At 52.1% G+C, this 10,931-nt stretch overlaps 1 protein-coding gene across 1 annotated transcript; it reads right to left on the reverse strand.

Annotated features, from left to right (window-relative positions):
* Positions 1-7,423: 7,423 nt before the first annotated feature.
* On the reverse strand, positions 7,424-8,804 carry fj (four-jointed box kinase). The gene has a single exon (XM_003746555.3). It carries the CDS (start codon positions 8,802-8,804, stop codon positions 7,449-7,451), a length of 1,356 nt encoding a protein of 451 aa, XP_003746603.3. The 3' UTR covers positions 7,424-7,448.
* Between the last annotated feature and the right edge of the window lie 2,127 nt (positions 8,805-10,931).

The raw sequence follows: 10,931 nt of genomic DNA on the forward strand, positions 1-10,931 counted from the left end.
TGTTGCGACGACATTCGCCTCGTGAACTTCACGACAGAGATTCTGTCCAGAGATATTCAGCGATTTAGTCAAAAACACGACCAGAGAATAAAACGGGAGCTGCCCGTGATTCTCGATAGTCTTCAGCGATTCCATGTAAATACTTGCCGGTGCGTGAACTTTATTGGAGTCGGCCTTCCTGAAGGAAACAAAGTAGCGTACAGACACGCGTAAGTCCGGCCCTGCCACATACGCCTTGGGAAATTTCCATTGGAGCGATCTTCTCGCGGAGAATGTTAGCAGACGCTCAGGGTCCGAATGCGACATTTAACTTTCGTACGAATACGGCTCGCGGAATTCATACACCTAAGAATCCGCTCGTCATTTTTGGAGCAACCAATGCACCTCTTGATGGAGAATCGATTTCCCGACAGCTGTCGGTACCAATTCGATCGGCCCGCTTCCTCGAAGTTTCTGACGGAGCTGGCGTAGGTATGCTCGGATCGAGTTTGACTTTGTCGGTACATCGATGGTTTTGCATTCGATTCCGCAAGGATCGTGGAAAGAGCGAGAGCGGGAATCACTATCGGCCTGTCGGACTGGGATTAGAACCCTTCCCTGGGCATCTTCTTTCTACCTCTCGTGCACGAGCTTGACGACGGAGACGACGACGAAGAGCCGAAACCAGCAGCAACGACGACAACGACGAAGAGGAAGAGTAAGACCGGGGGAGCGGGAGGTCGGACCTAGATCGACGAACAAGTATGCATGGGCGAATGAGTGCGCATTCCTCAGCTTCTTAGCCATCGAAGAATAGCATTCGAGCAGTTTCAAACACCGTGGGAAGACGAAGCGGCCGTTGTCGCCGTGGCCGACTCTGCTGTGGCCTCAAAATCTCAGGTGCAAACTCGTTCTGTGAGGCGCATCAACGGCCTTGCTGCTCATCGCAAGCCGATACGGAATTGCTCAAATAGTACTGGTCCGTCCTAATGTGATCTGATGATAGGGCTCGCGAACCAGAGCTCTCTCGGAATGATTTCCCCAATCGTAGACTCTAGAATGACTGAATACAATTGGTGTTTTCAATGTCCCGTGAGCCTCCCGAGAAATCTTTCACCGTCGACACCTCACTACAGAACTCGCTTCTCGAGGTCGATCTGTCCACCTGATATCGTTGTGAACTTCCGTTTGAGTATAGTTTGGGGGTTTCGTTGGGAATGCCTGAGATGGTTCATCGTGTAACGAGATGGAGGTGATGAAGGTCCCGCGCAAAGTTTCAGCCCGACCCATTGGATACTGCTAGGCATCGAGACCAAAGTTTCGAAATTATAGGGTTTCTTTATTGATTGAAATGTTCGTCGGGAGCCGCCGCTGCCAGCGAAAGCGTGCAAGGATCTCGGTCGTGAGACGCCGAACTCTGACTAAGCATGATGACTCGATTATGCGCCCCCATTCATTGAGAATAAGGAGCAAAGCTTCTGAATATTGAGATCGAGATCGTCTTGATCAACCTGCTAGTGACCGTGACTGATTCTTGTTCGTGCCATTCCTCGAAGCTCTGACTCTAGATGGAGAGGTCAGCGTCTCTCGAAATTCACACATGTGTGTTTGGGGCCGCGAACATGTGGGTGCCGCAGGCGAACATGTGCGCGGCTTTTTTTCGGTCATCCGTTTGGAAGAAGATGGACTACGACAACGACTCCTTGGAGGCGAATCTCCGCAGAGAGCAACGGGAGGCGTGAAGAGCCAACTCACTTATCCATCTCAGAGCTTCCGTTTACGGAACAGTCGCTTTCTTTTTGGGCAGTTGAGCCCCAACTACGGCTTTCGAGCAGAGAGTTTTCAACATTCCCAACAGTATGCGCTGACGGAGGCGACCATAAAGTTCCGTGTTGTAGTTCGGACTTGCTGCCAATACGGTCGGGTCTTCTCCTTTCTCGATGGCTGACGGCCGAGCAGGCGGATGCACCGACGAATAGACACCACACCTTCCCACCATATTTTATCTTCGCCGAGCAAACTTAGATCCTGGTCCATATCGTTTCGCTGACTTTCTTCTTTCGGCGATTGTACCTAAGTGTTCAACCTGTTGTGTCTAATCCGTGGCTGAAGGACTCTAGCCTAATTTCCGAAGAACTGCCCCATCATCCGGCACAGGCCCACCTTCATTTTGCCCGATAGAGCGAATTCAATTTTTCCCTCAAGAACAAGCCCGAGCATGACGATTTCGTCCTAGTCATCAACGCGGGAATTCGGAGTTCGTTCGTCTGAGCAAGTTATTTTTTATACCCGACGCAAAATCGCGTCCCGTCTGCGGGACTTCCACGGATCCAGCGAGACGGGCGACTCTTCATTGAGGAATGGAACATTGAGGGAAAACGAGTCCGCATGTCTGCGAGCGACAAAACGAAGCGGTCGACCGACCGGCTGGCTCAGTGACTGACTGACTGACTGACTGGTTGACGAACGGACGGCTAGCTCTATTAGAACACGGAGAAGAAAGGCCCAACCCTACTGCCGTGGGGTGATGGCGGCCAATTTGTCTGATCACTCCGTCTCTTCAGCTCCGAAGTAAACTTTTTCTTCAGTCCTTCGTTTGGCGACTACGTACGAAGACGACGTCTTCGTCCACATTGAACGAGATAGAGAAGAAACAGGAAAAGGCAACAGAAGATGCAGACTTTAGCGCTTGTTTCACTGGTCATCGCGCTTGCAGAAGACGTTCGCTAGACATACGGCCGAACGCGTCCCCCCTCCTCCTCGATGTAATCCATATTCATGATTCAGATGAATTAATACCATTATCCCCGTCGTTCATTGTGCTTCATCGGCCATCATTACCTCCGCGACGGCTAATGCTAGACCTTCTCAAACGACAAATGAGCGCAATCATCGAACGCAGGGAACTTTTCCGCCACCGCCTCAAAGCGCTTTGTCAATGTCCCCCGTAGTCCGGGACGGTAGCTGACCGGGTGCGGTTCAATCTGGAAGAGGAAAATATGAACTACGGATCGCCGAAGGGTCACTGTGCACTGTGCTCAGCATCTAATCGAGCGTCACAAACTCTCGGTGATAGACTCGCGCTCAGAAAGGTGAGTGGTTGCGAATCAGCCCTCAAAGTGATCAGTAATTCACGCAAATCTTCCGCTTCAGTGACGCACTCATACAGCGAGTCATCTTCAGCAATCAGCTTCAGTCTAGTCCGTCACCAATTAAATCGATCTCAGAGTCTACGTGGCGCGGCCGCCGGGACAGGCGACGACCGTTCTGTCCGGGACTCACCCTCGAGAGCACGGGAAAAATTACCCAAACTGACGGAACCTGTCTTTGATTGTTGTAGCCGCTGCTGCTGCTGCTGCCGTAAAGGGAGGCGTCATCTGTATAGTGGTGCATTCTGCGAACGGATTAATCTCAGAAGGCGGACTGGGAGTGCCGAGCGGACACAGACGGGCAGCCGGTCGACTGGCCGTTCGCCCGATCGGGCCAACAAGTGAACCAGTCAGGCAATGATGTTATTCATCCATCTATGTGAACAAGAAGAAATTGCCAAATATTCGTCAGTTGCAGACAAAAAGCTCCTCGCAGTCTATTAAGTACTCGGAGGAGTGAGGGTCCGGCGATGAAATGAAGCCAAGAGTGAGGCTCGGGCGCATGAAAGCGGCTCGACTTTTCGTAGGAAATAATCGCCTGCTCAATGAATGACGTCAGCCGGCGGACGGATAGAGTCAACATCGCCTTTCCTCCAGGATGCGAACTCACATAAGAACCCAATTTCTTCCCCGTATCTCGACAGGATGAGAGCGTCGTAACGAGACTTGCGAGTCATCCCCCCTTCCGGAACGCATAGGTAATTCTCTCGATCGCTTCGTCGGAAATAATTGCCTTGCATGCAAATGCAATCGATAGCATTGGGAATATTCGGTTTGAAGCCTCCTCTAGACAGAAGGTCATAGATTGCACGGGGGATTGCAAGCAGCCGATAAGATCCAGGAATTACCTAAATAATATATAGACTGGCGACGCGACTGTCGCGTTCGATCCTTGTCGCTGACCGAATTTTTCGAATACCTAGGTCTCAGTCAATTTTTTTTCACCGCGTTGCGTACCACCTCCCAAAATGAATGCTCTTACTTCACTCAGGACCAATGAAAGTTTTAATAATTTTTCTCTCGCTTCTTCTTCTTCTTCTCACCGTAGCGGCCTCCAAATTGGATCCACACTTTGTTTTCCGTATGCTCACACCTTACCCGCGACGATCGAAGCTTCGCCAGGACTCGTATCGGAGGAGTCGACGTCTCGGAACGTTTACCACCCGTCTTACGATTTTAATTATCGTTATCTTTATTATCGGCATCTCTTGCCTTCCCCTCTCCCCTCCCAACAAGGAACATATGTTCCCCACGGACCCATCCGTGCTTCCGTCGGCATTATTCTCGACTACGCGCCTCCTTTGACGATGTTTTCAATTCCATTATCATCGTGGAACGGGAGCCGATTCTTCCGAGAATTGAGCGAAGCCCGGTAGGTTTCGCGATTTAGGTACAGTCTTATTCAGGTCGGCGCGTATCGGGCTGGCCCAACGAAAGTCCGGACCGCTGCTCGGACGAGTATCAGCCTTCTGCCGATACCCTTCTGTGTCGAATTCGTTTAGGTCGCGAACGGCTCTCTCCGGCCGGTCGTGGCCGAATCGAAGAGCTCAAGAAGAATTCCTGGGGTCATAACGGATTAGATTGCCGAGAAGAAGATGATATCAAAAACTCAAGGAGGGCACACAGCTCGTATATCGAACACCGGCGGGTACGCTTCGTCTCACCGGACGGATAGTCCGACCGACTCTCAGTGGAACCGAGGAGATTTGAGCTCCGAGATAGATCATGCCTTTTTTGATATTCACCGTGGGATCCGTTGAACTCCGATTCGAGCTTTTGATTCGATTGTTCGCCCAATTTTGGGATGCCAAGTACCTTGGACGTATTGGGGAGGCAGGCTTCGGTCAGGGTTCTGACCCGATTTCTGCCAGTCATACGGTGGAGGAGCGAGCTCGTAGCGCTCCACGCAATGTATCATTAGGTAGCCCGCGCAGCAATTTGGTCAAATTGCTGAACAAGTGCGACCTTCTCAGACAGCCTCCCCCGCTTCGTGACTACGGTAGGCAAGAGAGTCTTCTCTCTTCTTTGTTGCTCGTTTTTCGATCGCTAGCTCGCTCGCTCCCTCACATACTGAGACGTGCACACACTGCCGTAGACTGTGAGCAGGAACGAATTGAAGCTAAATTACTTCAAAACTGCCTCGGCGGCACAGATTGGCCGCTCACGATCTCCCACTACGGATCCCGTTTTAGAACCACGAAAAAACGCACGAAACGAGCCAACCTGACTCCAAACGAGAATCTCAATCTCCGCCAGTGTAATCCACGTTACGTGCGTAAACACAGTCGTACGGCCGCCTACTACGGATAGTGCTCTCAATGGATCAATGGGAATGACACGATTGGTTCGGGTATATTGACGATTGCTGGATGAATGAACGTGTGGATAGTTGGGAAACGTGCGTTCATTCACCAGACGATCGACCACACTCGATCACCCCTCACACAACTGTCCAGGCAGTCGGCCAAAACGATTGCCTCAACAAGTGGAGTCTGATCTGAACAAATGAGAGTTCCAAACTCATTTCTTTGTCGGAGCAGCTCTCGTGACAAAGTGGGCTTTACGACAAAACTTTCGGCTTCAGGTGCCCCACACGACAACGGCAACAACAAAAACGACTTCTACGACGATGGCGGCGGTGGCGAAGTCTAAGCTCAGGCGAAGTTGGAGTTCCAGAAGACTAGCACGACGACGTACCAGACGGAAGGACCGATCCTACGACGAACTAACGAGCAATCATCGATAAGAGATTCACAGATTTGGACACTCGTTCGAATGTTACGAAAACAACCGCGGAAACGACATGAGCTTCTCTACTCCATTGATCACCACACGCTTCCATTCGGCCCCTCTCCGGAGAGGTTTTTGTACGAAGGAGACAACATTTGACGTTTTTTACGCTCGTGACCGTGCTGAAAACTTGTTTTTCTCGCGAGTTTTTCGGAGGATACCGGTGGCGGATGCTCGGGACCGTCGTCGCGTGCGACGGACCAAAAACCGTATGCACCGTTTTTAGGTGGGATTCCTCTAAAAAAAAAACCAATCGAATTTAGATGCTCATCCGATGCCGCTGTCAATAAAGATAATGGAATATTTGTGCCGGTAAGCTTCCATTCTCGCGATGTCCCTGAATTCCAAATCGAGATCACGGCCGTAATTGATTCACGAATTATCCGTTAAGAGGCACATGCGATCCACCGTCAAGATCGTTCAGGAAAGTTCATAAAGCACTCGAGTTGTATGGTTCGGCTACCTCGGTAGCAACTTTTTTCACACTATTCCTTCTCAAGGTTTATTTCATTTGCACTATAATTTACATTTTTCCTTTATTACAGCAGCTCGGTTGTCGATAACTAAGATCACGGCTGCGATCGATGTCCTCGGAGTTGAGGGACATTCGTTGTAGCTAGTTGAGTTGTAGATACATATTTGTGGTTGTAGCGCGTCCCACATGGGAGGTTGACTAGCGACATATATTAAGGCGAGCTGCGGGTTCATACCACCCGCTTACATGGCCATATCTCGTTATGCTCATTCTTCTGTTTTTCCCTCACTTTCGCTGCTGTTTCTTATCCTCCCGGGTTGATTTCTGCGACCGACAGTGGCTATGAGCCACCGCTGCGCAGGAATTCAACTCGGAGCGATTTTTGAGAACATGGGCTTCCTTCTTGTCGACTCTTCTCCGGGGGCGAAGGTTCTTCTTCGGCGAAGGTCTTCGTCGCCGCAGCAGCCGCCACCGTAGTTTAGAGAGGAATGCACCTGCGATCAGATGCGGGCGTTCGGATAGCAGGCAGGCAGCGGGACGGTCGATCGACTAACCAGCGGAGCCGGCGGCCTGCCATACATACAAGATCCCAGTCTAGAAACCGAGACAGGCACGGCAGGGTAGTCTACCAGAAGCAGCCGGACACGTACCGGATACCGGGGGTGCTTGGTAGCATCCTCCGGTCGGGAAGGGGGACATCGTCTGCGTGTTCTTCTGATGGACCGCGTGGAAGGCGTCGTACAGGGATTTGTAGTCAATCAGTCGAAATCAGCCCGAGTGAGTCAAGCCCTCCGAATAGGAGATGGGCGCGAAGATGGAGAGGGAATCCCAGTCGAAACTCCGGCTCGTAAACTCAGTCCAGGGCTATATCGTATGTACATATTTCACAGAGGCCCACAGCCTTAACAATGTGACCTAATCCTCGCCGTCGTTCGTTTTTACATTGACGATCGGGCTGCCGACTCGAACTCTCCTCCCTCGGAGCCTTACAATTCACAATCCTAACGAAACGCAGTATATTAATAAATACATTTCTATTTACATCGGTTGGCCGCCTACAACGGAGTGTACTGAGCTTCGCACTTCTCCACCTGTTCCTCGACGTGCCGCAATCGCTGTCTGAGGATATCGATCGACTTGTGGGGCAGGAAAGGCAGGTAGCCGTCCATGTTCGGCGAGTTCGCCTGGAACGACTTCTGCAACAGCTGAGTCAACTCTTCGGGGGAGAGATTCACAAGACGTCTGATCGAAGCGATGGTCTGCTTGCGGAAGACGCACAGCGCCTGCAGGAGGCTCTTGTGGTAGACGTTGTACTTCTCGAGCAACCGGTAGCCGTGCACGAGTCCAGACTCGTTGTCGACGAACACGAGGAGTCCCGTTTTCGGGTTTCGCAGCAGGTTGTGCGCGGGCGACGACATCATGTCCGGGTTCCACTGGAGGTTGTAGAGATTGTTGACAACTCGGTCGAGGTTGGCGGTGATGTAATCGAAGAGGATCAGATCCGACCATTGGACCAACTCCTGGATTTGAGATCGTGTCATGTTCTTGACGTCGGAGGGGTGCAGGTGTCGGTTCTTGTCGCGGAGCATTTCAGGAATGAACGCCGGCTCCAAGCCGTCGATGTAGCGCGAGAGCAGCACGGGACGTCCCGGTTGCCAGCGGGCCTGCTGGATCTTGGGAATGACGTCCGACCACTGTTTACCAACAGCGCGGGTCGCCACTACCGGCACCACGTTGGGGATGCCGAGCAGCTGGGCGAGGTAGAACGAGAAGAGCTCACCCTGCATCTGGTCGTTGTTCGGACGGTAACGAGCGCACGAGAGCACTTGGTCGTTGAGTTCGACGAGACGGTTCTGCATCCGGCCGCATCCCTCGCGAATGTCAACAATCGTGGCCGCCTTGACAGCCGCTTTCCAGTGTGTCGCCTGGCGAGAATGGAAGCCGGCGGGCACCGACGATTCGGCAGCATCGCTCCAGAAGATCCCGTTCACAGCAGGAAGCTGCGACACGGGTTCGGCCGTCGTTGGCACTGGCGTTTCGACCGTGCTGCTCATACGGTTGTAACGCAGTTGACGAAGCGCTATCGGTTTTCGGGGCTGAGGTTGTTTGCTCACGACGACGTAGCTGTTCACTCGAGGTAACGGCACTTGAGTAGATTCGATCAGTTGCTCAGCTCGACCCAAGACGGGCTCTGGTTGCGTTTGGTTGAAGGCACCGGACAGTATCAACAGCGTCATCGCAACCGAGGCGACCACGAGCAACAATGCGGCCACAACAGCCGCGATGTACTTTTTGTTCGAGGACGATTTCGCCGGTTCGATTACTTCGGCGTAGATGGACTCCACTCGCTGGTCGGGGTAGACCATCGTGTTGGGCTGGTAGGTGGGCATTCGATCGACGTAGTACGACATTTTGGCCCGGTCGAGTTTTTTCTTCTCCGGAAATTATGACAGCGAACGTGTCTCACTCGTAGGTGTCCGACATCCACGCACTCACGCACACCGTATTTTTCCACTGGCACTAGTCGGTGAATACACTGGTAAACTCCTTCATCGAACACTCGTTCACTACTCGTGGTATCCGGTCGAGTTTCCGTGAAAGTTTTTCTTCGCTCTTAACGCTATGTCAGATATTCACAAAGGGAAGTTTCTGACTTTAGCTTCACTGTGTCGAGTCTACGCTCTGCTCCTGTGTACGTGTGTCTCGCGGCGATCAGCAGGAATGCCGCTCCGAAGCACCGGCTTGTGCTTTTAAGAACAAGTCCGAGAAGAAAGGGAGGAGCAGGAATGCGCATCGAGCGCCTCCCATCGGTGAGATACCGAAACGCCGTTGACGCAGATGTTTGACGTATATGCGCGATGGTCAGAGATAGACAGCGTATGAGACCGGCTCGTCCGGGAACTTCTGCCCAGCTGGAACTTTGGGCCTCGGTAAGGTCTGTCCAGGCCGTCTCCACAGTCTCCTTCGATGGATTCGGACCCCGCTCTCGGTGAAAACGAGCCGAACGACTGACCTCTGACCCCAGTCGATCGCTATCTCTGGGAGATACGGCTCTATTCTACCGAAGTGAAGTTTTGTCGGAATCGCCGACGGAGTTGTGTTTGCCGAGACAGGATCCGTTGCTGCATCTTGCCTCGATAGGAGGGGAATTGATATCGGGGAAGAAACTTCGGTCCGAGACGACTCGGGTCCGGAGTTGGGGCCGAGCGACCGAAGTTGAGTGGCTTCGGACCGAGGGAAGCTATCGGAACTCGATTCCGATCCCTCCGGTACATCGCAAAGCGTCGGCGACAAACGTGAATCGAGTTTCCCTCCACCTGAGCTACATTCTCCCGAATGTCATGCTATATGTTTCAAGGAATTCGCGTTATACGTATTCGGCTGTGGAAGATAGTCAGCACGAGCAGAGATCTGGGAGAAAGTTTCCTGGTATCATTTGATGTTGTAGTAGCCCATTTTTGTACCTTACCGACTCACTTAAGTAGCTTCGCGCTTCCGTAACCTACAATTAACGAGGCCCGAGCGACGACTGGAAGCCCAAGTATGCCGACGATCTCATCTTCGTTGTCTTAAGCGCCGTCGTCGTCAGAGTCGTCTGACGGAGTCTCGGCGCGTAGTCATCAAATTCGTCGAACGTGCAGTGAGCTCAGCGCGTATCGTCTGCGAGTCATTCTTTCGCTGCTGGTCGTCTCGCTCTTTTTGTTTCTTCCGCGCGATACATACTTGCTCGACGTCAGAAGCTGATCCATATGGTACGGAGACTATCAGCCAGCGAGCGTATGTCGCTCCCGCTTCGGCTTCACAGACCGAGCACGCGTTTGAGTAGATTCCCTGAATCGCCCCCTCATTCAGTGAGAATCGGCGAAATGGGCTCTTTCTCTATACTGTCCCCTGCCAGATGTGAGATCAGAACTTGAGAAATCACTTTCGGGCTGGAACTCGTAGCTTTGTTCAAAATGGATCATGACGAAACTTTCTGCGAACGTCGATGATGGTTTTTTCCTCCATGCTGCGACGATCTTTATATGACATTTCTTATGTCGTCTGAAGCCACGGGAAAAATCAAGTCGCGGGAGATGTATCCTCCTGGGTGGGATAATCCAGACATCGCTTCACCGCAAATCCACAGAATCGGGGGGGGAGGGGCGGGCTCGCTGGCTGATTTTTGGGGAATCGGGGAGAACCGGAAGATCGGAGGAATCATTGGAAGGAAAGCTCGAATCGCGGGCGGTATCGTACGCTGGAAGACAATGAGCACGGAGTATATGTATCCGATCGTAACGGTCTGAGTAGACCAATACACGAATGGCAGCATCGAATCGTAGCATCGTTTTGTGGACGGTGAGAACCCCGACCTTTCGGCGGTCCTCGAACCGCACCGTATATCGCGCGTTGGGTTCGCCACCTACGACATTCGTATTCGGTGATGTCGACCTTAGTTCGGTTCGCTTCTGAATAAGGAAAATAAATGTAATTTAGAGCGTTTTTCGGCTTCGCTTGTGCCACTCCGCCGTGAGGGACCACTGCGGTCGCATCTG

The sequence above is a fragment of the Galendromus occidentalis genome, unplaced genomic scaffold (assembly GCF_000255335.2).
Source record: "Galendromus occidentalis unplaced genomic scaffold, Mocc_1.1 scf7180000077497, whole genome shotgun sequence".
In the NCBI taxonomy this organism is placed as follows: Eukaryota; Metazoa; Arthropoda; class Arachnida; order Mesostigmata; family Phytoseiidae; genus Galendromus; species Galendromus occidentalis.

What these genes read in the sequence shown, in the direction of transcription:
- fj (XM_003746555.3), bottom strand. Translation starts at nt 8,804, where the DNA reads ATGTCGTACTACGTCGATCGAATGCCCACCTACCAGCCCAACACGATG.